This window comes from Bubalus bubalis, chromosome 13 (assembly GCF_019923935.1).
Source record: "Bubalus bubalis isolate 160015118507 breed Murrah chromosome 13, NDDB_SH_1, whole genome shotgun sequence".
Lineage (NCBI taxonomy): Eukaryota > Metazoa > Chordata > Mammalia > Artiodactyla > Bovidae > Bubalus > Bubalus bubalis.
In genome coordinates this window covers 87190049-87210723 of record NC_059169.1, presented here as the reverse complement: position 1 = coordinate 87210723, position 20675 = coordinate 87190049, and the positions used below count along the sequence as shown (strand labels likewise).

Below are 20675 nucleotides of genomic sequence, written 5' to 3'. Positions count from 1 at the left end.
GAGGCTGGAAGGACAAGGCAGGAGCCTGGGTGAAGACTTCGTGAAGGTGAAGAGAATTCAGTAGGATCATTAAACTGGTACTTGCCCTAGGTCACACTATTCATACCTGGACCCAAGTTCTATTTCCCTTCTAGAACAAAACAAAACGGTTTTCTACTCATTGTGAAAATTCTTCAGTGACACTAGGTGTTTAATTCTTACCTCCCATTGCTAGAAATGCACAGTAGAGATGGGGACGCCCCCAGATCCAGAGTGAGAGCAGGACATATGGCTTCAGGTGGTCTCCATCTCCAGGATGTGGGTCCCCCTTTGAAAGGGGGCCTGTAAATTCTGTGATCCAAGCTGGCAAAGTAGCTCATCTTTTTCAGTTAGGATATCCTTTAAGAGTTCTCACAGACTTCAGTGTAAATTTCACATCTCATCTTATGGTTTCCATTGTATAGATTGTTATTACAGTATCTAGTTCTGTCATTACAGTATCCTCAGTTTTGAAATGAGAGCTTTTTCACCAGATCCATTAACATCTGTATGTCTACTGTGGTTGATCATTAGTGATAACAGTTAACCTTAATGATCCAAGCACTGTTGTAGGTGTGTCATAGATTTCAGCTCCTGTAATCTGTTTAACATCCCAGTGAGGTAGATACTATGAATTAGCCTTGTTTGCTAGAAGGGGAAACTGAGGTAGCGAGGTTAAACTGCCTTTGCTTGCATTGTTGCCTGGGGGCGAGGCTGGGATTTGACTCCAGGGAGGCTGGCTCCAGAGGACACATCCTTAGTCCCTGTCCTGTGTTACTCTCCCATGCTAGTGGGAATTTTACTCGTTACTGCTGCGTTTTTCAGAGAAGACAATGGCAACCCACTCCAGTACTCTTGCCTGGCAAATCCTGTGGCTGGAGGAGCCTGGTGGGCTGCAGTCCATGGGGTCGCTAGGAGTCAGACACGACTGAGCGACTTCACTTTCACTTTTCACTTTCATGCATTGGAGAAGGAAATGGCAACCCACTCCAGTGTTGTTGCCTGGAGAATCCCAGGGACGGGGGAGCCTGTTGGGCTGCCGTCTGTGGGGTCTCACAGAGTCGGACATGGCTGAAGTGACTTGGCAGCAGCAGCAGCAGCTGCGTTTTTCATTCAGGAACCATTAACACTAGTTAGTAATGTCTTTAAGCAATATAGATTTAGTGATTTCCTGATTGTAAGCATGTTGTGAGGTGGGAAGAGGTGTTAGGTTGGAGGACTTTTGCTTATTGTACTGGGAACTTGAGAACTGGAATTGGGGTGGGCTTGGTGAGAATCCTGTCTGCTCACCTCATTTCCTTGGGCTTCTTTGGAGGTAGAAGTGGTTGGCTGAATAATGATCCCCCCCAAAGATTCAGCTCAATTCTGTCCCTCAGTTGTGTCCAACTCTTTGCGACCCCATAGACTGCAGCACGCCAGGCCTCCCTGTCCATCACCAACTCCCAAAGCTTATTCAAACTCATGTTCATCGAGTCCGTGATGCCATCCAACCATCTCATCCTCTGTCGTCCCCTTCTCTTCCTGCCTTCAATCTTTCCCAGCATCAGGGTCTTTTCCAATGAGTCACTTCTTCACATCAGGTGGCCAAAGTATTGGAGCTTCAGGTTTAGCATCAGTCCTTCTAATGAATATTCAGGACTGATTTCCTTTAGGATGGACTGGTTGGATCTCCTTGCCGTCCAAGGGACTCTCAAGGGTCTTTTCCAACACCACAGTTCAAAAGCATCACATCTTTATTTCTGGAGCCTGGTTACCTTATGACAAAAAACGACATTGCATGCATAATTAAGTTTAAAAAAATGGAGATATTCCGTGTTATCTAGGTGGACCCTACATGCAAACACATTTACTTAGGAGAGGAGGTAAAGGGAGATTTGACTACAGAAAGGAAGAAGGTGAGGTGACTGCAAGGGAGATGCAGTGACACGCTAAAGAATGCTGCAGTCATCAGAGGCTGGGAGAGGCAAGGGGCTGCTCCCCATAGAGCTTCCTGGGAGATCGGCCCTCCTGACACCTTGATTTTAGTCCAGTTGAAAACATTTCTGTTGTTTTAAGCCATCAGGTTGTGGTATTAATAATATGTTACTGCCGCCACAGGAAACTAACGGCAGGTATGGTTATGAGGTTGACCACATTGAAAGTGTATGCTTTAGGAGAACCATCAGATCATTTAAATCTCTTCTTGTGGTATCGTTTATTTTAGATTTGTGATCTGAGTGAAAAGATAACCACAGTTTGGTTTCCTGGAAAGACTAGAACCTTCATTCATCTTGTTGTGCTGTATTTTTCTCATAAAGCGACTATGATAATGATACAGGCAATTTCTGTGTGCTTTTTTTGAATTAATTTCTTCATTGAGTCCTCAGAAAAGTGATGCTTTCAGTTGTCCTAGATTTGCACTGTCAAGAATTGGAGATTGTGTTCTTAGCTGAAGGCTTTAGGCATCTGAATTTTATTCATATCAAAACTCCACCTAACCCAGCAGGCACAGAAACCTATTTAAAGTAAAATCGCTTTATTCAGCCCAGTCTTCTAAGCAGAGTTGTCTTTCGGTATCCAAGGGGGATTGGCTCCAGGACCCTCCTTAGATGCTAAAATCCATGGATGCTCAAGTCCCCTGCATAAAATGACATAGCATTTGCATATAACCTATGCGCAGTGTGTTAGTCACTTAGTTGTGTCTGACTCTTTGAGACCCCATGGATTATCCTGTGGCAAATTCAAGTTTTGCTTTTTGGAACTTTCTGAAGCTTTTTTCCCCAAATATTTTTGACTTGTGGTTGGTTGACTACCTGGACTTGGAACCCGCAGATAATAGAAGGTTGAATGTAAATTGCTCTGAATCATCTCAGGCTTTCTTTTCTTTCTATCCTTCCAATAGAAAAAAATGTTTGCTTTTGTTTGTTAATATGACTTATTAAAAGAAACAAAATATATCCAGTGGCTTTTGGGGAGTATATTAGCTGCTGAAAATAGATGATAGATGGGGTACATACACTTCTGGATCATGTGGATCTTTGTGAGTAAGAAGGGGTGGGAGCAGGGATGATTGTTTTAGATTTAGAGAAGGGCTTAATTGCTTTTTTCAAAGACTCATGTCTTTAATTATGAAGCAGGCAAACTGACGTACATTTATTGCACTGTGAAACCTTGCATCTCATCTAGTCTGTCTTGCAGCAATTGCTTCTGAACAGATGTTACCTGAAACACCTTTGTGCAGTTGGTAGAATGCTAAAATTTGTCATGCTTTTATTATTGTTGTCTTAAATTAACTCTGCTTTATGGCATAACTTTATTGCTGTGTCCTAGAATCTTTATATATTTATTGCCTTATAAATTGGATTTAAAATTGGCTTTTTATATGGAATGTAAATTAACATGTGTATAACTTGTTTATGCTTACAGAATAACACAAGACAAACTGCTCTGTGTTGCACTAATGCAGTTGTCGTTAACTCAGCACATAGTATACTGTCTCCAAACCGAGAAGGAAATGAGTGCTGCAGAATGTGCTTACCATCACACTCCGCTTGTTTATCACAGAAACTAATTTGACTTTTAGATCTATAAAATATAGATTAAGCATAACCTTTTACTTCATGGGATATTAAGGATCAAAGCATGAGCTTTCTTTGAACAGGATCTACAAAGGTAACTCTCTCTCAATAGCAGCAGGGTGGCATTGAAACCCCTTAGCAATGAGAGTAATTTTCACAAATAGCAAATCACATAATGATTATTAACTTAGGGGAGAATTTAAGAGATTCAGTAAGTTAAGTTTTGATGCTGGAATATTCAGAGTACTGTCTAATGAAAACTACTTGGAAATGCTTGCTGTAGATTTTGTTCTTCAAACGATCCACTGCCATCCTTTCTCACAAATTTTCTGTAGAAGAGACATGAATAATTTTTCAGGGCAGTGACTTGTATCACTTTTATGGCCTGGGTTCCAGCTGAGTCACTTATTAGCTGTGTGAACTCAGGCGAGTTGTTTAACCTCACTCTGTGCCCGTTTCCTCATGTGTAAAAGGAAGCTGTTGGGAAGGTTAGAAATTAAATGTGATGGGTTGTGAGGTACCTGTAACAGCGATTAGCCTCTATCTAAATATTTACGATTTCTAGTTTTGTTGTTGTCATCATTGGTAGTAATAGTAGTAGTGGTAGTACAATTTTTGTGTAGGCTTTAGGGCATTGGGAACATACAGTGCATATTTGAATAACTTATATTGGGAAGTCTTAATTGGGCCAAACTTTTTCCTCATGATGAGATGGAAGCATTCTGTTCCCTAGTTTTACCCTGACATATTAGCTGACATGCACAGTGATGGAGACTTCTGATTCTTACGACTGAAAGGTCAGAGCAAGTTTCTGAATCCTTGGGAGGGGAATGTTTTTATTTGTAAAACGAGTTTCATGCAACTATGAAACTTGAGTACCAATGAAAGTTACAAAAAGGAACTTGCAAACGAAACAACCTCAAATTTAGGGAAAAAATTCTTGTGACACTCCATTGTGAATTGAATGATAGTAAAAATAATGTTACTTATGTATGTATATATAAAAAGCTAAGTATAAATCTTTATGCTTTTGGCTCTTTTACAAAACAGATTTATATATAAAATCCAAAAGAAAACTATAAAAAACCAATAAAGTTTAAATTGGTAACACTGATTTAATGTAATTGATGATTTTTGTTGAAATTGCATCCTCATTATTAGATTTAATAGTGGAAAGATGTGTGTGGTTTGCTGGGTTCCTTTTGTCACCTTGGCTCTTGGGGCAGAAGTGGAATTCCAGAGCTGAGGAGGCTCAGCACAGACCGGAACATCCAAAGGTCCAGCTCCAGTACTTTGGCCACCTCATGCGAAGAGTTGACTCATTGGAAAAGACTCTGATGCTGGGAGGGATTGGGGGCAGGAGGAGAAGGGGACGACAGAAGATGAGATGGCTGGATGGCATCACTGACTTGATGGACATGAGTCTGAGTGAACTCCGGGAGTTGGTGATGGACAGGGAGGCCTGGCGTGCTGCGATTCATGGGGTCGCAAAGAGTTGGACACGAATGAGCGACTGAACTGAACTGAACTGAATGGAATTAGTACCCAATAACTTTGTAATCTCTCCACCATTGAGCATCATAGCCCATCTTAAATACCTGAAAAGGAGGGGGCGCTATGATTTTCTTCACTGCATTTTGCTGAGGCAGGCTGTTTATTTGGGTGTCATAAAAATGAAACTTTGTTAACATTCAGTTTTTAACCAGGATTTGCAAATTGGTGGCATTAATTATGGATTGTGCTATGGTATTAAACTGTTGCTGTTTACCAAAACTTTGGATGGAATGCAATTCAAATGACAATTACAATTCATTTCTAATGAAAAATTTGACAGCCTGAGAAATGAACATGAAAAATAGAATGCACATAATCTATATTCAGAAATCCCATGTGACAGTTTCATTTCTTTATAAAAAGTGATGGTTTCCATTAAAACCATGTTCTCACTGCACTCACCTGTCTTCTGAGGGTATTATTTTGCTCTTATTGATATGTTATCTCCTGCCTGCTTTAGTTGCTATGTGCATATGTTTGTAAGCTTTGGAAGTCATTTTCTCTTGGTGGTGCCTGATAAAGGCTTAAGCTTACAATGTGAACACTTGGTTAATTGAAAATCTATGCAAAACTGTTCTTGTAATCTTACACCGCCTGATTCACTAATCTATTCATGATTAATTTACATTTAAATGTTAACAATATACCTTTAATGTCTATTTTCCTTTCTCTAAAAGATTGCAGTTGGGGGGCTGTGAGGGCATGTAAGTGTGTGCTTAGTCGCTTGGTTGTGTCTGACTCTTTGAGACCTCATGGATTATAGCCCACCAGGCCCCTCTGTCCATGAGATTTTCCAGGCAGGAGTTCCAGAGTGGATTGTCATTTTCTACACGAGAGGATCTTCTTGACCAGGGATCGAATCCATGTCCCCTTTGCAGGTGGATTCTTTACCGCTAACACCACCTGGGAGGGCATGCAGAGACTACTTGAAACATATCTGGGTCATTGGAGGACTGAGCCTGCTGACTCAGGTCCTCCAGAGGCCTGGCAGTGTGGCTTAGAACCTACCTCCCACCCCTAACTGCTGTGTTAGTGAGGCTAGGGTTATATGTCCTTGGGTGAATTAGCTTCTGTGCCTCAGTTACCCTGTCTGTAAAATGGAATAGATAGTCATAGTATTGTGAGGATTAGTCGAGGTAATGCTTGTTATTATAATAGCTTGGGCACAAAACTAGCAGTTAATACATGACAGCTGTTATTACAGCTCTTTCTGGAATTGCCATGGGATTAGGGCCCGATAAACTAGTTGAAAAATAGTGGAAAATTCTGAAAGAGATGGGAATACCAGACCACCTGATCTGCCTCTTGAGAAATTTGTATGCAGGTCAGGAAGCAACAGTTAGAACTGGGCATGGAACAACAGACTGGTTCCAAATAGAAAAAGGAGTTCGTCAAGGCTGTGTATTGTCACCCTGCTTATTTAACTTATATGCAGAGTACATCATGAGAAACACTGGACTGGAAGAAACACAACTGGAATCCAGATTGCCGGGAGAAATCTCAATAACCTCAGATACGCAGATGACACCACCCTTCTGGCAGAAAGTGAAGAGGAACTCAAAAGCCTCTTGATGAAAGTGAAAGTGGAGAGTGAAAAAGTTGGCTTAAAGCTCAACATTCAGAAAACGAAGATCATGGCATCTGGTCCCATCACTTTATGGGAAATAGATGGGGAAACAGTGGAAACAGTGTCAGACTTCATTTTTCTGGGCTCCAAAATCACTGCAGATGGTGACTGCAGCCATGAAATTAAAAGACGCTTACTCCTTGGAAGGAAAGTTATGACCAACCTAGATAGCATATTCAAAAGCAGAGACATTACTTTGCCAACAAAGGCCCGTCTAGTCAAGGCTATGGTTTTTCCTGTGGTCATGTATGGATGTGAGAGTTGGACTATGAAGACAGCTGAGCGCCGAAGAATTGATGCTTTTGAACTGTGGTGATGGAGAAGACTCTTGAGAGTCCCTTGGGCTGCAAGGAGATCCAACCAGTCTATTCTGAAGGCAATCAGCCCTGGGATTTCTTTGGAAGGAATGATGCTAAAGCTGAAACTCCAGTATTTTGGCCACCTCATGTGAAGAGTTGACTCATTGGAAAAGACTCTGATGCTGGGAGGGATTGGGGGCAGGAGGAGAAGGAGACGGCAGAGGATGAGATGGCTGGATGGCATCACTGACTCGATGGATGTGAGTCTGAGTGAACTCCTGGAGTTGGTGATGGACAGGGAGGCCTGATGTGCTGTGATTCATGGGGTTGCAAAGAGTCGGACATGACTGAGTGACTGAACTGAACTGAAGTGAAACTAATTGAAAGTTAAAAATATCATAAGTCAAAATGCATGGACTATGCCTAACCTGCTGAACATCATAGCTTAGCTTAGGCTACTTTAAACATGCTTGGAACATTACGTTGGCTTATAGTCAAGCAAACTCATCTAGCAGAAAGCCTGTTCTGTGATGAAGTGTTGAATGTCTCTTGTCACGAATTGAACACTGTTCTGAAAGTGGTAGACAGGCTGGTTGTCCCATCCGGAGCGGTTGCTTCCCCCGTGACCACGTGGCTGACGGGGCTGCAGCCGCCTCCCTGCCCAGCATCGGGAGAGGACCCTGCACGTGTCGCTAGCCTAGGAAGGGCCAGAATTTAACATCTGGAGTACAGTGTCTAGTGAGTAAGTATGGGTTTTGCGTCATCATAAAGTCACCCCTTTCTAGGTGGGAGACTGTAGTTGTATTCTTTTGAGTCTTTCCCAGACCCCAGAGTGGGGGAGATTTCCGCCTCTGCAGTGTCGGACATCCTGAAGGGCAAGTCACCAGATCTCAGGTACTGACGGCGTCTTGACCTTTCTCCTTCCGCTGCTCACCTCCCTCCACCCTCCTTCCCCCATTCCTGGTGTCCAGGGCCCTGTTCTTGTGTCCAGGGACCCGACCTCAATTCCAGTGGGTACACATAAAGAGCTTGGTCCCTGGATGCATTCCGCTCCTTTCTGTTTCATCTAGACCTTCATCTTCTGCCCTTGCCTCTCTTTCTTTCTCTGTCAGCCTCCTGCTGACAGCATTTGCTCCACACCGTACAGAAGTAACCCAGGACTCTTTTTGAACTAGGATGCCTTCACATTCCTTGCCTCTTCAAACCTGATAGAACATGGAATATCAATAAATAAAGGAGCACTGGCCTCCATGTCCACTTGCTTCCTGTCTCTAAGCCTGGAGCGACCTGACAGGCTCGTGATGGACCCATGCTCTGTGGCCTGGGGGAGACCCCACCAGCCCTGCAGACTGCACCTTAGACATCGGGACTCTGTGGACCTACTGATTGGCAGGGCCTTCAGCCTGTCGGTCACAGGCATCATCACTGGCACTGCACTTACTCTGCTCTCTGGTGGACTGTACACTCCTTTAATCGCTTACCACAGTACTTTGAAGCAGGACTCTCACGACCCTGGTTACGCTTGATGGGACTGAGGTGAGGAGAGAGGTGTGGGCCGTCCCGAGGTGTGGCTGGGGACGGAGCCTGTGGGTGGCACGCAGCCAGATGGGCCAGGGCCTGGACTTTGAGCTAGCTTTCTGGCTGCTGCTGTTGCTTAGTTGCCCCGTTGTGTCTGATTCTTTTTCGACCCCGTGGATTGAGATTTTTCCAGGCAAGAATACTGGTGTGGGTTGCCATTTCCTTTCTCCAGGGGATCTTCCTGACCCAGGGATTGAACCCACATCTCCTGCCTATGTCTCCTGCATCACAAGCCTGCATCAGCAGGATTTGACTGCCGAGCCACTGGAAGGCCCCACTTTCTGGTTACATCCTTTTTTATTTCTCTCAGTGTTTGTGTTGAGACTGTATTCACTCTTTTTACCTTCTCTATGGGTCTGATTCCTTTTTGTTGTTAACAGTTTTTTAAATCGAAAAGGTAACGTATGAACCTGTTAAAAAGCCCAACAGTATAAGAGTTCAGAGTGAAATTCACTGACTCCCTTACATCCCAGTTGAGATTTTCCCCACACAGAAACAGTGATGACTTTCGTTATTTTCACTTGGATGCTTTACTGATACTCCGTGTGTATGTGTAGCTCCCACTTGGAGCTGCCCTGGGACAGCATTCACTGAAACTGTCGTAGAGATAGTTTCTCCTGCCTCTCCACACTCAGCCTTGACACCTTCTTCAGAGAGAAGATAAAGGCCATATTGCTTGAACCGGCTTAATTTCCTGCCGTTGCACCAACAGTCTATATCTGCAGCTCTTCCTCCTTTCTCCTCCAGTATCTGTAGAAGTGTCAGGTTAACCCTTTTGCCCCTGATCTTGATCCAGTTCCATTGCAAGAGGTTGTTTCACTCTCCACAGGTCCCGTCTTATTAAAATGCTCAGATATTTTCTACCCTGAAAGAAAAAGCAGGAGCAAAACCAAACACCCTTCCTCTCCCAACTTTCCCATGACCCAGACACCTCTCTGTACCATGCTCTGTTTCCTTCCCTGATAGCCAAATTCTGTGAATTGGTTGTTGTCATTTATTCTGTAAATGTTTGAAGGGCACAGTTGGGTACAGTTTGGTCCCTGACTTCGGGAGGCTTGCGCTTAGTCTGGGAGACGGTGGGCAGTATTACCAGGGAACCCATGTTGTGTCATTTTTAAGAACTCAGACTCTGAAATTAACCTGGGTTTAAGTCCTGGCTCTGAAATTGGTAGTTCTGTGACCTTGGGAAATTACTTTTGTTACTGTTGTTGTTTATTTATTCATCTTTGAGGTGGGAACAGTAGTACCTGTATTATAGTTAGACATGATGTTTCAATGTTATATTGGGGGTTATCACGTAAGTACTAACAGCTCTCAGCTCATTGCTCCTGTCATGATGGTATTAGCCAAGGCGAGCGCTCATAAAGGGGGGATTCAGACACCTCCCACAGGCTTCTCAACTTTTGCTTCTGTCTTTCCACTAAAATTTGACAGATCAACAACTGCCAACCCAGTGGCTGGTCAGTTCAGTTGCTTAGTCATGTTCGACCCTTTGCGACCCCATGGACTGCAGCACACCAGGCCTCCCTGTCCTTCACCAACTCCTGGAGTTTACCCAAACTCATGTCCATGGAGTCAGTGATGCCATCCAACCATCTCATCCTCTTTTGTCCCCTTCTTCTGCCTTCAATCTTTCCCAGCATCAGGGTCTTTTCAGATGAGTCAGTTCCTTGCATCAGGTGGCCGAAGTATTGGAGCTTCATCTTACTAGACTTCAGAGTATGACCCATTATTTCTTCAAATCTTTGCTCTAACTTGTTCTTCTCTTCTAATGTTTGCTTATCTATCTTCCTGCCCTCTTGGTGTTCTAAGTACTATCTCTTTGACCTTTTACTTTTTTTGACTTAAGCTGTCCTTCCAGCATGGATTCATTCATTTCACTAGCTGCCTGGTGATACAGGAGTCTACCTGTGTCAGTGCTGTTCAGTACAGCTTTCAGTGATGATGGAGCTTTCTGTTCTGCTGTGTCCAGTTTGATATTCACCAGTCATATGTGGCAAATGCTATTAGAGGGCTGATTTTTAATTTGATTTAGTTGGAATTAACTTTTGAAATAGCCATATGTGACTAATGGCTAATGCCATACTTTGACCCACATTCAGGGACTGCCTGTGGCCTCAGAGACTTTATTTGTAGGTCAGACTGCCTTCCAGCGATGTGATGGTTTGTTCCTACTGGATAACTTGCACATCTTGTTCAGGCAAAGATGATGCACTTTCACAGCCTCTGAAGCTACCCTCAGCGATGGGTGTTTTAGTGAAACGCCATCAGTGATAACAGAAACAGGCTTGGGATCACATCTGTTAGAATGGCTGTCATCAAGGAGAGAGAGCAAGTATTGGTGAGGATGTGGAGGAAAGGGAACCCTTGCGCACCGTTGCAGGGAATGTAAGCTGGTTCAGCCTCTAAGGAGAACAGTATGGAGGTTTTTCAGAAGTTAAAAATAGAACTATTATATGACTCATCAATCCCAGCTGTGGGTATATATCTAAAATAAATGAAAACTGAACCTCAAAAAGGTATCTGAGATGCTTCCCTGGTGGTCTAGATTGGTCAAGAATCTGCTTGCCAAGGCAGGGGACATGGATTCGATCCCTGACCTGGGAAGGTTCTACATGCCACGGAACAGCTGAGCCCGGGGCCACAACTACTGCACCCTTGCTCTCAAGCTTGCGAAGTGCAGCTAATAAACCTGTGTGCCTAGAACCCATGCTCCCCAAGAGAAGCCCATTGGAGTGAGAAATCCATGCACTGCAACTAGAGAGGAGCCCCCACTTGCCTCGGTTAGTGAAAAACCCGCATGGAGCAACAAAACCTGGTGCAGCCAAAAGTAAAGCTACCTGGATTCCCATGTTTATTGCAGCATTATTCACAGGAGCCAAGATATGGAAGCAACCTCAGTGCCCATCCACAGGTGAACGGATAAAGAAGATACGGTACATACTGAATATATACAGTGGGATTAAATTCATCCAGGAGAAAGACGTGCTGCTGTTTGTGACAACGTGGTTGGAACTTGAGGGCATTATGCTAAGTGAGAAAAGCCTGAGGGAGAAAGACAAATACTGTATGATATTACCTATATGTAGAATCTGAAAAAGCAGGGTAGGGGAATGTGTTAAAGGAGATCAACTTTGGAGAGATGAATTAAAGGGTATAAACTTATAATTAGAAGATAAGTTCTGGAAATCTAATGTACAGCACAGTGATTATAGTCAACAATGGTGTATTATAAAATCAGAGTTGCTCAGAGATTAGATCTTAATGTTCTCAGCATTAAAAAGATGATAATTATGTGATGTGATAAAAGTGTTAGCTAAAGCTACCGTGGCAGTCATATTGCAAAATATAAATGTATCAGTCAACATGTTGTATACCTTAAAGTTACACAATATTATATGTAAATTATATCTCCATAATATAAAAAAAAGCAGGTACAGTAGATTTATCTTCATATCCTCACAGGAGCGACAGTAATCAGTCATTTGCTCTAGGTTATTATGATCATTGGGAGACTTCCGTGCCTGTGGCTGTTAGCTGTTGACTCCCGCTTAACCCTTGCTGACTTGTTAGTGTGCTTGAATGGTGCGGTAATCAATATAAAACTATGTGCTTTCAGAAGTCCTTTACAAATATACTTAGGTTATTATTAGAGAGTCATCACTAAAGTCTTGGCTTCGTTGGAGGATTGCCAAGGGCAGTTTAGGCTGCAGTTGCTTGATCTTGCAGCTTGACTATAGAAATTGTTGTGTTCAAAACCCAAATTGTGACATAGAATGTTATGTGTTGGAATGTGGCTGTGTCATCATGTAGCACAGTGTAAGTTTGATACAGTATTGGACTGCTCTGTATCTAATCTCATTCATGAATTTCTGTCTCCAAATATCTCAAATTTCTTTGGATAAGAAGTGCAATGAAGAATATTAAGGTCCTCACCCATGTGTTTCAGCACATGTGGTACTGGAAAGATAGTTACTTATATTATTTTTTGAATAGTGGAAAAGGGAAATAAGTGACCTAGGTTATTTATTTTTTCCTCTGAAACCTATTGAATTGTAAACTCCTTTGAGGGCAGATGCTCTGTTTTATAGGTATTTATATACCAGACCAGACATGATGTCTTGCTAGCTTGCATTCATGCTGAGTCACTTCAGTCGTGTCCGACTCTTTGCGACCCTGTGGACCATGGCCCGCCAGGCTCCTCTGCCCATGGGATTCTCCAGACAAGAGTACTGGAGGGGCTGCCATGTCTTCCTTCAGGAGGTCTTCCGAACCTGCATCTCTTAGATCTCCAGCATTGGCAGGCAGGTTCTTTACCACTAGTGCTGTGTGGGAAGCCCTTTGCTATCTTAGATGCTCAATAGTGATATCTTGCTTGGTTAGCATTTCTAAAAGAAGTGTCGAGTGTAACCACATTTTATGTATAGTACTGGGACTGTATGTAAGAACTGGAATTGTGCTCTTTTTCTCCCTTCTTCAGACGTCAAATTTGTAAATATGCAATAATCTTTTTAACTCATTTTAAGTAACAAACCAATTTAGAAGTTGTAATAAAAAGTAGTAATCAAATTATGCAAGAAAACTTAGTGGTGATTTAAAATGTTATTTAAAAAAGTTCAAACTTATCAATAATTTAAAAGAAATTTTCTTTGATTAGACTTGTGTATGTATGTATTTTAATGATATTTTGAAATGTGGATATTTTTGTGGCTTATGTTTAGTCTTATTTGGAAGCACATGGTATATAAGGCATGCACTAAACTGTAAATTCTATGAATAACAAAAAATATTCATTACATTTCTGTTTTACACTTAAGCAACTTTAAAAAATGAAAGGGAAACTCCCTAGCAAAACATGTATTTTTGCATATATGTGTTATAAACATATAAAATTGACTAAACATAAAATTTAGTCAATTTTCAGAAGTTACAATCCTCCTAGCTTCTTATATTCACTCACCTCAACTTTCAAGATAAAACTTTTTAGTCAGTATTATAACACTTAATAACAGTCCAATTGGAATTATGCTTGTTTTTCTTGCTAAGATTTTATCTTCCATTTCTTTGCCTCATAAACAACTCAGAAACTGCTTTATTTCTGCTGTGGGTGTTCCTCCCTAGGTTTGGGACGACAAAGACTGAGGGAAGGGAAAGGGAGGGGTCTGAGCCTGGGTTTGGGTCTCATTGACCAAGTCTCCGTTCTCAGACTAGCCACTCTGGTAGATCACTTGTGTGACAGTCAGTTTCCTGATCAGTGAGATGGGGATTCCCTGGTGGCTCAGTGGTGAAAGAATCTGCCTGCAATGCAGGAGACACAGGTTCAATGCCTTGATTGGGAAGATCCTGTGGGGTAGGAAATGGCAACCCACTCCAATTTTCTTGCCTGGGAAATCCCATGGACAGAGGAGCCTGGCGGGCTACAGTCCATGGGGTCACAAAGAATCAGACACAACTTAGTGACTAAACCAAGGTGGGATAATGGCTAATTTGTAAGATTGTTGGGTGTGTTAGTAGTTATAATAAGGCTCACTAAGTGTTGCTAGGAATGGTGATGTGCAGTGGGCTTTATCATATGGCCTTCATTTTGCAGTCTTGGTTTCTGTCTCAGTCAAGGCCTTTTTTGGGCTTTAAGGCACATACATGATCTAGTTTAAGCTTAGAAAGAGCAATTGTAAAGAGGCATGGGGCTGTCCCTGGGATCAAGAACAGCAAGTTTAGCTGTTCCTCTCTTGGACTGGAGCTGAGAGCTGAAAGCTGGCAGCTTCCCTTTGCTGGGATCACACTGTCCCCTGTTGCCTCCTAAGAGGCATCTGCTCCACTCTTGTGTGTCTGCATTGTGTTGCTTCTACTGCTTTGATTTTCACACAGCTAATCCCAGAGCCTCACAGTCCTAGGTGTATGTGACGCTCTCGGTCCTAATTCTCATATCTGAATCCCAAGTCCGGATTTCTGGGAGAGTGAGGGTTTGATTGGCTTTGCTTGAGCTCTGCTTACTCAGCTGTGGCAGGGCTGGCTTTCAAAGAACAGGAGGACTGCCAGTCCCCCTCTGATACCGAGAAGGGATTGTGTGCTTGAGACACATAAAGCAATAGATGTCTGCTTTAGCTGCCCCTGTGGGACTTTGCAGATTCCCTGATGCTAGGCACTGAAAGACAGAGTTCGTAATAGTTTGCCCAATTTAGTGGTTTCTAGCAATGGTTATATACTGGAGTCACCAGGAGGAGCTCAAGTACTTATGACAGGTCCTATCTTTGGGTATTTTGATTCAGTTGCTTTGGGATATTACTCAGGCATTTGTATTAGGAAAAGAAAACAAAAACTTTAAACCACTGGCTTAATATGTTCCCCGCACTGTGGTATGTCTAGTTCAAAGATAAGGGAAACAAGGTTCCTGACATGTTTAAGAAAAGAGAAAAAAGATATACACATGATCTGCCAGATAGTGATTGTAAATGAAAGAGCCATGGACAGCAGAGGTAGAGTCACCATTTCTTGACGATACTGACGGTTCACCCACCCATACTGTAAATGTATATGTGCATTACCTACTCAGTCTGTTTGCTTCCCTCACATCTTATTCTCCCCTGAAGCTGTCAATGTCCTGAGGCCCAGGCAGCATGCTGGCTTTTTGGATGGTGCTGAGAAACTGCTGCTGATTGGAATTCTCAGCCCCAAAGAAAAATGGCAGCATGTGAGAGATGCCAGCAACTGAAAGGAGGGTGGTTGAATACCACTGACACTCAGCAAAACCTGAGAAACCTTTGTGCAGGTCAAGAAGCAACAGTTAGAACCAGACATGGAACAATGGACTGGTTCCACATTGGGAAAAGAATGTGTCAAGGCTGTATATTGTCACCCTGCTTATTTAACTTATATGCAGAGTACATCATGCGAAATGCCAGGCTGGATGAAGCACAAGCTGGAATCAAGATTGCTGGGAGAAATATCAATAACCTCAGATACGCAGATGACACCACCCTTATGGTAGAAAGCGAAGAGGAACTGAAGAGCCTTTTGATGTAGGTGAAAGAGGAGGATGAAAAAGCTGGCTTAAAACTCAACATTCAGAAGATGAAGATCATGGCATCTGTTCCCATCACTTCATGGCAAATAGATGGGGAAACAATGGAAGCAGTGACAGACTTTATTTTCCTGGGCTCCAAAATCACTGCGGATGGTGACTGCACTCATGAAATTAAAAGACACTTGCTCCTTGGAAGAAAAACTATGACCAACCTAGACAGCATGTTAAAAAGCAGAGACATCACTTTGCCAACAGACGTACATCTAGTCAAAGCTATGGTTTTTCCATAGTCATGTATGGATGTGAGAGTTGGACTATAAAGAAAGCTGAGCACCAAAGAGTTGATGGTTTTGAACTGTAGTGTTGGAGAAGACTCCTGAGAGTTCCTTGGCCTGCAAGGAGATCCAACCAGTCTGTCCTAAAGGAAATCAGTCCTGAATATTCATTGGAAGGACTGATGCTGAAGTTGAAGGTCCACTCCTTGGCCACCTGATGTGAAGAGCTGATTCGTTGGAAAGGAGGAGAAGGGGACCACAGAGGAAGAGATGATTGGATGTCTTCATTGACTCAGTGGACATGAGTCTGAGCTAGCTCCAGGAGGTGGTGAAGGACAGGGGAGCCTGGCATGCTGCAGTCCATGGGGTCACAAGTAGTTGGACACACCTGAGGGACTGACAACAACAGAAGCAGAGTTGCTGATAAAGTGGAGTCAACTGTCACTTACCGTTTATGTTGATACTTTTAGCCTGTTGTTATACTTAAGCATTTGTAACTGTTGCGTTTGGAGAATGAAGGCCCTCATCCTCTAGATGGCCTGGTTCGGATCTGCCCCTCTTCCTCTTCTCTGATTTGATTCCTGTCACTGCAGCTGGGCTGGCTCTCTCCTTTGAACACTAGATGGGCTCTCTCCTAATCGCCTTTGTTCTGGCTGCTCTTTTATCTGAACTACTTTCGCTGCTTGTCCACGTAGCTACCTCCTTAGTCCACTTCCAGTCTGCTCAGATGCTGCCTTCTCAGTCAGTCTTATGCTCACCCCAGTTCCTCCTTTTAAAACTGCATCCTGCAAACCCTCCCACTCTGCTTTCCGGGCCTGCCTTCCTTTGAAGAACTGTTCATTTTTAGCAGAGCCCTCATCACTTTCTAACATCTTCTGTAGCTTGCTGTGATTGTTGTCTGTTTCCCCAGTGGAAGGTGAGCTTCTCTAGGACAGAAATTTTTGTTTTACTGATGGATCCCTTGCCAGTAATGTAGTAATATTTAATAAATAATGTTGAATGAATGAATGTTTTAGGAATCTCATTCTGTGAGGGTAAATTTTGCCCTACCAGTTTTCCCTAAATCGTGGCTAAAACTTATTTCTGCTTTAGTTTTAGATCATTATTAAATATTTGTGTGTTAATTAGCAAGTATTTATGCAAATGTAATTAGTATATAATTAGCAAATATAATTAGCATACAGCAGAGACTCTGCCTTTTCTCCCTGTCAGCGTTAAACACTTCTGTTATGGTGCTTGTCCCACTGCCTAGCATTTGGTTATTCACTCACTTGTCATGCTCATCCTTTGGTTGTAAACTTGTAAGGGCAGGGCTTGGGTCCTCTTTATATTTACTGAGTGTCTTGCACATGTTGGGAACCTAATTGTATTGTGTAGTAGCCAAAAAAAGGATTACGGGACTAGATTAAAAAATCATGTCTTATTTCTTATACTTTGTTATCTTGTCTTCATTTGCATTAAGGGGTTATCAAGTGAGGGGTATTTACCATAGCTTTCTCAGGATGGCATGGGATCATTTACATTTACAATAAGGAACAAAGATAGATTTCTTTTATTTCTGACATTAATAAGTGTCATAAAGTAGAAAAATAAAGCTAAGTCAATATATTATTGTTGCCACAGAAATTGAATTTATGTCAAAAGGATTTGTGCTTGTGATGTAGTGATTCGTATATTTTTCTTGAAATTAAGTCTCTAGCAGGTGACAGCATCAATAATTCACAAAACCAAGGAGCCTTTTGAGATAGGTTAATTTATATATGTGGATTAGAAAACAAATGAATAATGTGCTTAATGTATTCTGACATATTTGAAAATATGCACCAAGAAACTCAGCCTATTAAAAAGGCTGTTCACAGTATTTATTAGATTTTTATTCTTACTTCTTTTACTGTCTCATACATAACATTTTTATTTAAAAAGGAACTAATCTGTATTTTCTGCTTGGTGTGAAAAGTATTATCCATAGTAATTAAAAACCTTTTCTCATTAAAAAATAAATATGCTCATTCTAGACAACTGAAGACATACAGAAAAAAATGTAAAAATAAAAAAAGTTCTAAATCCCACAATTCAGATAGATAAAATTAACAATGGTTCCTGTCTGATTTTTTTCCCATAAGTGTATATATTAACAAAGTTAGAATTATATTGCAAATGCAATTTTACTTCAACTTTGTTTCATGTAACATTATATTATAAGCATTTTCCCTATGGCAGAACTGTAATCTATTTACTCTTTCCCATATTCTGAGTTTTAGGTTGATTGCAATTCTGGTTATCTAAAATAACACTGTAGTGATATATATATGTTTGTATATAAGAATACTTGATTGTATTTCTTATTCTCTCTGTAGATTCTAGAAATAGAATTACTAGGTTAAAGAATAATTACTAGTAGAATTCTTAGTTTGAACATTGGATTTATTTCACCAAAATTGTTCTCTAAGGTTTAACCAAATTTATTTTCTTTATGGTGATGCTAGAATGTAAACAAATAAAATCCTTCTCAAATAATAGATGCACTGATGCTTGGTACCATATGAGCCTCAGGAATATCCAGTCTAACTTTGTGTCTTGTGTGTGACATCTAAGAGATGAGGCAGTCTCAGAAATAACCTAGTAGTTGGATAAGCTTCAGGCTGATCCTGGAATCTCTGGGACCATTTAAAATCTTCCTACAGCCAATACCCAGCCTTCTTCAGATGATGAAAAAGGTTTTCAGTTCTCATGACCTGGAACACGACCTACTTGTAAAGGGGCTCAGGGGTTTGAATTGTCTTTTCCTGGACCCATTAGAGAAGAGTTTCTGATCGGGTAGTTTAGGTGAAAGAAATTGGAACAGCTGAAGAGAACATCTTAAAATAGATATGAAATCTGTGTTCCTAGGATTGGTCATTAGGTTTTCCCTTTGAAGGAAGAGGAACACTAGAATTCTGCTAGAATAAAACATGACTTGTAAGGTGTTCAGCCCCTGTGATGTGTAATCCAAGTGAGAGTGCCAAGCAGCGATTTGAGAATTGCTTTTTCTGGAGAGGTAGTTGTTTTCTTGCAGTTACGTGGCAGATTTTTTTGAAAACCTTGTGGCCTCTTAGAAATGAATCTTTTCTTTTCACATGTGTAAATGGTTGAATGATGCCTCCTCCTGAAAGATGGTCTTTTACAAAGGAGTTATGGAGAAGGCAGGTCTGGCTTCCTAGAGGGTAGGAGTGCTGAAGCCGTAGATAATGGACAATAGACAGGTGTTTATTGTCCTGAAATAGGCAGGATTACAGTTTTGAGTAAAGGAACAGATGAAGGTGCTGGTGAGCTTTTTCTGCTTCTCACCTGTTCTAACATCGCCTCACTCACTTTCTTCTACCTCAAACTACAAAAATGACCACATCAACAGTGAGGCGACTGAAAAAAGCTTTACTTTGTAGTATCAAAAAGAGCCAGCTCTGCTCTAGTCCTCAGGGCTGGGGAAGCTTCAGTGTTGTTTTTGAACCCTTCTGAGATATTGGAGCCCTTGAACAACAGTATTTTCTAGGTGTATCGTGTAGTTCCTGGGAGATGACGCTTAGATTTATCCACAGGTGTGTCTAGTGTCACGGTTGCTAGTGGTAGCATTTCCCATTTTTATACTCTTTATAATTAGCATTGATATCAAAATAAAGACAGGTGTGTGTGTGGACCAGAAACGTTACTAGGCTAAAATACATATTCATTACTGCTTTAGTGGAAGGGAATAATCTGGACTTTAAAAAAAAATTTGAGCAGGTTGTGATTAAGAGGGGGTTGAGTTGGGCCCTTTGCCCTCAAGCTGTAACTTTGTTGTGCTGGTCAGAACCTGTCACCCATTTTATCAAGCAAATAGAGTCATGTTGTGGTTTGATATAATAAACAATCTTTGATACTTAGGTACTAAATATATGCTTATGAGAATGAATTATCTTAACCTTAGAAAGAGATTAAGCATTTGAATAAACAATGCAATTGGCAATTCATACTGCACCCAGAGATTGTTGAATTCTCTTAAATCAGTGCTAATGGGTGCCTTCAGGGACTGTCTCTAACTACTGACTCCCTCTCACTTCTCTGAAATCATCTGCTGCTTCTCTGCACCCTTCTGTTCATTTGTTTCAGGGACATGGGTTTTAAATGGGCCGTGTGACAGGTGTTGGTCCGCATGCTGCCCCGGGGATGTTTAATGCTAATGGTGGTGGAGTGGGGTCCTGGGCTCACTGCAGCAGTGTTCTCTTGGGCCCCAAAGTGTGCAGGATCCCAGGCCCCATCCTAGATCTGCTGTACCAGGACCTTCAGAAGCTGAGGCCTGTCACCTGCTTTTACAAAGCAAGTCTTGGTGTGTTTTTTGTGCACACTAACAAGCTGAAAACCAGCTGGTCTGGATGGTCAAGTTTATCAGAATTGGGTCTGAGTCACGTGTGTTTGAAGACTTCAGTCTTACTGTTTTCCTCTTGTTGCTAATTTCTCATAATGAGCCAAGTAAGCGGTATAAACTTAATAGAACTAATTGCAACAGCTTGTTGCAATTGTTCTAAAATATTTCCCCGCTCTGACTCTGCTGACAGAGCCTGCTAGCTTGATGCCTGGCGGGCCTTCATGTGACTGAGGACATCAGTAGACAGATCCCTTGCTCCCTGCTAACCTACACGTGCCAACCAATGAAAGAAAAGGTAAAATTTGCTAAGAGCCTTGGGCTACAGTTTAGAATCTTTTTCTCTTTGCATATGAACCTCAGAG

General features: G+C 41.9%; 1 protein-coding gene across 6 annotated transcripts in view; it reads left to right on the top strand.

Moving 5' to 3' along the window:
* The window catches only part of DIAPH3 (diaphanous related formin 3), a 569530-nt gene that overhangs the window by 3874 nt on the left and 544981 nt on the right, over positions 1-20675 (top strand). Inside the window, exon 1 of one of the 6 annotated variants that reach the window (XM_025263063.3) lies at positions 20498-20608. The exons of the other annotated variants lie outside the window; for them this stretch is intronic. Coding sequence (XP_025118848.3) covers positions 20597-20608 — 12 coding nt within the window. The 5' untranslated portion in view covers positions 20498-20596. Of the gene's footprint in view, positions 1-20497; positions 20609-20675 lie in introns of those variants that run through there. 6 annotated transcript variants of the gene reach the window in all.